Genomic DNA, 5,000 nt, shown 5'->3' on the forward strand with positions numbered 1-5,000 from the left:
GAGGGCGGGGGGTATGGGGAGGGGGGTGAGGGTGGGGTGGCAGAGAAAGGGTGAGAGGGGGGAGGAAGGGGGTGGAGCTACTAAAAGCTTTTCAGTCAATGAGAGAGCTACTAAAAGCTTTTCAGTCAATGAGACAGCTACTAAAAGCTTTTCAGTCAATGAGACAACTACTAAAAGCTTTTCAGTCAATGAGACAGCTACTAAAAGCTTTTCAGTCAATGGGAGAGCTACTGAAAGCTTTTCAGTCAATGGGAGAGCTACTGAAAGTTTTTCAGTCAATGGGAGAGCTACTAAAAGCTTTTTCAGTCAATGAGAGAGCTACTGAAAGCTTTTCAGTCAATGGGAGAGCTACTAAAAGCTTTTCAGTCAATGAGACAGCTACTAAAAGCTTTTCAGTCAATGAGACAGCTACTAAAAGCTTTTCAGTCAATGGGAGAGCTACTAAAAGCTTTTTCAGTCAATGGGACAGCTACTAAAAGCTTTTCAGTCAATGGGAGAGCTACTAAAAGCTTTTCAGTCAATGAGACAGCTACTAAAAGCTTTTCAGTCAATGAGACTGCTACTAAAGGCTTTTTCAGTCAATGAGACTTTTTCAGTCAATGAGACTGCTACTAAAAGCTTTTTCAGTCAATGAGACAAGGAGTTATACAATCATACTTTCTGTCCAAACAGGTTTGCACTTTTTTTTTTCTTCTTTGTGAGCATTTTCCACCAAATTCAATAAAAACGATACGCACTGTACACAAAAAATCATGACGTGCAGCGCACTTTTCAACAACAACCACCCCCAAAAAAGGTCAAAATAAAATCCGACAGAAGCTCGAATGCAAATACGTACAGCAACACACAAAATACTAACTTGAATGTTTCCATTGTTTGACACATTACCAGACACAATGTCAGTAAGTGTGAAGAAGGGAAAAAAAATCAGTAAAACATATATAGCAGTCACTCAAACACAAATATTCAAATTAGCGCGTGGTGGTAGACCTGTGGATCCGTCCTGATTGGTCCAGAGAGTTGCCATGGCGACCTCAAGCTTTGTTGAAGAGTATTCCAGCAGTCACGCCCTTGAGAGTCATGTTCTGAAACAGTGTGCAAGTTTACGAGTTTCGATTATGGTAGGATGTGTGTGTGTGTGTGTGTGTGTGTGTGTGTGTGTGTGTCTGTGTCTGTGTGTGTGGCTGTGTGTGTGTGTGTGTGTCTGTGTCTATGTGTGTGGCTGTGTGTGGCCGTGTGTGTGTGTGTGTGTGTGTGTGTGTGTGTGTCTCTGTGCGTGTATACGCGTGTGCGTGTGTTTGTCAGTCGTGTATGTGTGTGTGCAAGCATGTAGGCGTGTCCGTCTGTATGTGTGTGCGTGTGCACGCGTGTGCGTGCGCGCGAGTCACAGTGTGTGAGTACGACGCCCGCGCATATATATATATATATATGTGTGTGTGTGTGTGTGTGTGTGTGTGTGTGTGTGTGTGTGTGTGTGTGTGTGTGTGTGTGTGTGTGTGTCTGTACATGCGCGTGTGTGTGCGCGAGTATGTGTGTGTGCGTGCGTGTCTATGTGCCTACGTGTGTCCAAGTGTATGCGCGACTAAGCCCGTACATATCCGCGCATGAGAATTTCATAACTGACTTTGCCGTCAGTCGGCTCTACCGCGGCAGGCAGCCTGTTATGCAAATGGCCCCGTGTTTGTAAAGCTCTAAAAGCTTGGCCATTTGACCAAAGGATAGGCGTTATATAATCATCCACATCAGTTAATCAATATCAGTGTGTGTGTGTGTGTGTGTGTGTGTGTGTGTGTGTGTGTGTGTGTGACGTTGTGTGTGTGTGTGTGTGTGTGTGTGTGTGTGTGTGTGTGTGTGACCGTGTGTGTGTGTGTGTGTGTGTGTGTGTGTGTGTCCACGGCACTTGTCTACACGCCGAATGATTGCATGCTCCGTGCATCACTTTTTACTAATGCGACCGGCAAACAGACTTACTTTCCCTTCATAGTGGAGTGATGGACTAGAGGTAACGCGTCCGCCCGCCTAGGAAGCGAGAGAATCTGAGCGCACTGGTTCGAATCACACCGGCAGTCGCCAGTATTTTCTCCCCCCCCACTAGACCTTGAGTGGTGGTCTGGATGCTAGTCGTTCGGATGAGACGATAAACCAAGGCCCCGTATTTGTATTTGTATTTGTATTTCTTTTTATCACAACAGATTGCTCTGTGTGAAATTCAGGCTGCTCTCCCCAGGGAGAGCGCGTCGCTATACATACAGCGCCACCCATTTTTTTTGTTTGTGTGTGTGTGTGTTTGTTTAGTTTTTGTTTTGTTTTTTGTTGTTGTTGTTTTTTTTTCCTGCGTGCAGTTTTATTTGTTTTTCCTATCAAAGTGGATTTTTCTACAGAATTTTGCCAGGAACAACCCTTTTGTTGCCGTGGGTTCTTTTACGTGAGACAGAGAAAGAGAGAGAGAGAGCACCCATTCACATTTTCATGGTTACACGCACGGCCAGGAAGCCAGTGTCCAAAGGTTCGAGTCCCATGTGACGGGCGCAATAGCCGAGTGGTTAAAGCGTTGGACTTCAATCTGAGGGTCCCGGGTTCGAATCTCAGTAAAGACACCATGGTGGATAAAGGGTGGAGATTTTTTTTTTTATCTCCCAAGTCAACATACACAGTGTGCAGACATGCTAGTGCTTGAACCCCCTTCGTGTGTATACACAAGCCGAAGATAAAATACGCACGTTAAAAATCCTGTAATCCATGTCAGCGTTCGGTGGGTTATGGAAACAAGAATAATCCAAGCATGCACCCCCCTCAACCCCCCACCCCCTACGCCCCGCCCCCATTCCCACCCCCGACCCCCGAAAACGGAGTATGGCTGCCTACACGGCGGGATAAAAACGGTCATACACGTAAAAGCCCACTCGTGCACATACGAGTGAACGTGGGAGTTGCAGCCCACGAACGAAGAAGGAGAAGAAGATTCCCATGTGCAGCAAGACCAGGATTATCATTACCCCGCCCACCTCCACTGGACCTTAAGTGGCAGCCTGTGTTCTCAGCAGTCATTTGGATATGACGGTAAACCGAGGCCCCGTGTGTGCAGCATGCCGCTTGGCGCACGTTAAAGAACTCACCGGCATGCGGGCAGCAACAAAAGTGTCGTCCCTGGCAAAACTTCTGTAAGAAAATCAACTGACAGGAAAATGAACACACTTGCAGGCTGAAAAACAAAGAAGAAAAAAAAAGTGTGGCGCTGCAACTGTATAATTATGAAGCGACGCGCTCTCCCTGGGGAGAGCAGCCCGAATTTCACACAGAGAAATCTGGTGTGACTGTTCAGCTCAGCTCAGTTCAGCTCGGTTCAGTTCAGATCAGTTCAGTTCAGATCAGTTCAGCTCGGTTCAGTTCAGTTCAGATCAGATCAGATCAGATCAGATCAGATCAGTTCAGTTCAGTTCAGATCAGATCAGATCAGATCAGTTCAGATCAGATCAGATCAGTCCAGTTCAGATCAGATCAGATCAGTTCAGTTCAGATCAGTTCAGTTCAGTTCAGATCAGTTCAGTTCAGATCAGTTCAGCTCGGTTCAGTTCAGATCAGTTCAGATCAGATCAGTTCAGTTCAGTTCAGATCAGATCAGTTCAGTTCAGATCAGATCAGATCAGTTCAGTTCAGTTCAGATCAGATCAGATCAGATCAGTTCAGTTCAGATCAGATCAGTTCAGATCAGATCAGTCCAGTTCAGATCAGTTCAGTTCAGGTCAGTTCAGCTCAGCTCAGCTCAGTTCAGCTCGGTTCAGATCAGATCAGATCAGATCAGTCCAGTTCAGGTCAGTTCAGCTCAGCTCAGCTCAGCTTAGCTCAGCTCAGCTCAGTTCAGTTCAGATCAGATCAGATCAGTTCAGTTCAGTTCAGATCAGATCAGTTCAGTTCATTCAGTTACTCCAGGAGGCGTCAGTCACACACTGTGCTCAGTCAAACCAGCAGCTTAGTCAGCCCTTGAGTTGTGACAAAAAGTAATAAATGCAATGCAATGCAATAATGCAATGCAATATAATGCAATGCAATGCAATGCAATGAACAGGAGTTCCTGACAAGAGGAAACCACTGCGGGGAAAGGCCAGAATGCAATGCAATGCAACACAATGCAATAAAATGCAATGCAATACAATACTATGCAATACGATATAATACACTACACTACACTACACTACACACTACACTACACTACACTACACTACACTACAGACTGAAGGACACACTCACAAGCCGACCCAGCCGACGAGAGAGAGACCGAGAGAGAGAGAGAGAGAAAAAAAAGAAGTTTCAAGGGAGACGACTTACTGTCTTGAGATTCCCGTCGACAAGGGACCGGTGTATAGTTATGTCCCCTACTGCTGCTTTCTGCACTTCCACCAGTGCCCCGCTGGACTCGTTGAGAACAGCCTGTCGACAGGGCATCATCGTTATCATCATCATCATCATCATCATCATCATCATCATCATCATCATCATCACCACCATCATCATCATCATCATCATCATCATCATCACCACCATCATCATCATCATCATCATCATCACAACCACCATCATCATCATCATCATCACCACCATCATCATCATCATCATCACCACCACCATCATCATCATCATCATCATCATCATCATCATCATCATCACCATCATCATCATCATCATCATCATCATCATCATCACCATCACCATCATCATCATCATCATCATCATCATCATCATCATCACAACCATCATCATCATCATCATCATCATCATCATCATCACAACCACCATCATCATCATCATCGTCATCATCATCATCATCATCACAACCACCACCATCATCATCATCATCATCATCACAACCACCATCATCATCATCATCATCATCACAACCACCATCATCATCATCATCATCATCACAACCATCATCATCATCATTACAACCATCATCATCATCGTCATCACCACCACCACCACCATCATCATCACCACCACCA

General features: G+C 45.3%; 1 protein-coding gene across 3 annotated transcripts in view; it reads right to left on the reverse strand.

Moving 5' to 3' along the window:
* Window positions 1–5,000, reverse strand: part of LOC143288155 (fatty acid-binding protein, adipocyte-like) — a 69,552-nt gene that overhangs the window by 320 nt on the left and 64,232 nt on the right. The window contains exons 3-5 of one of the 3 annotated variants that reach the window (XR_013056045.1): window positions 4,327–4,428; window positions 589–1,085; window positions 1–509 (exon numbers count right to left, since the gene is read on the reverse strand). The exon at window positions 1–509 is cut by the window's left edge and continues 320 nt beyond it. Coding sequence is in view for 1 of the 3 variants with exons in the window: in XM_076596450.1 (XP_076452565.1) it covers window positions 1,035–1,085; window positions 4,327–4,428 (153 nt within the window). In the remaining 2 variants the exon portion in view is untranslated. Of the gene's footprint in view, window positions 1,086–4,326; window positions 4,429–5,000 lie in introns of all 3 variants that reach the window. The other 2 variants (XR_013056044.1, XM_076596450.1) reach the window with 2 other exon arrangements.

Source organism: Babylonia areolata, chromosome 12 (genome assembly GCF_041734735.1).
Source record: "Babylonia areolata isolate BAREFJ2019XMU chromosome 12, ASM4173473v1, whole genome shotgun sequence".
NCBI classification, from domain to species: domain Eukaryota; kingdom Metazoa; phylum Mollusca; class Gastropoda; order Neogastropoda; family Buccinidae; genus Babylonia; species Babylonia areolata.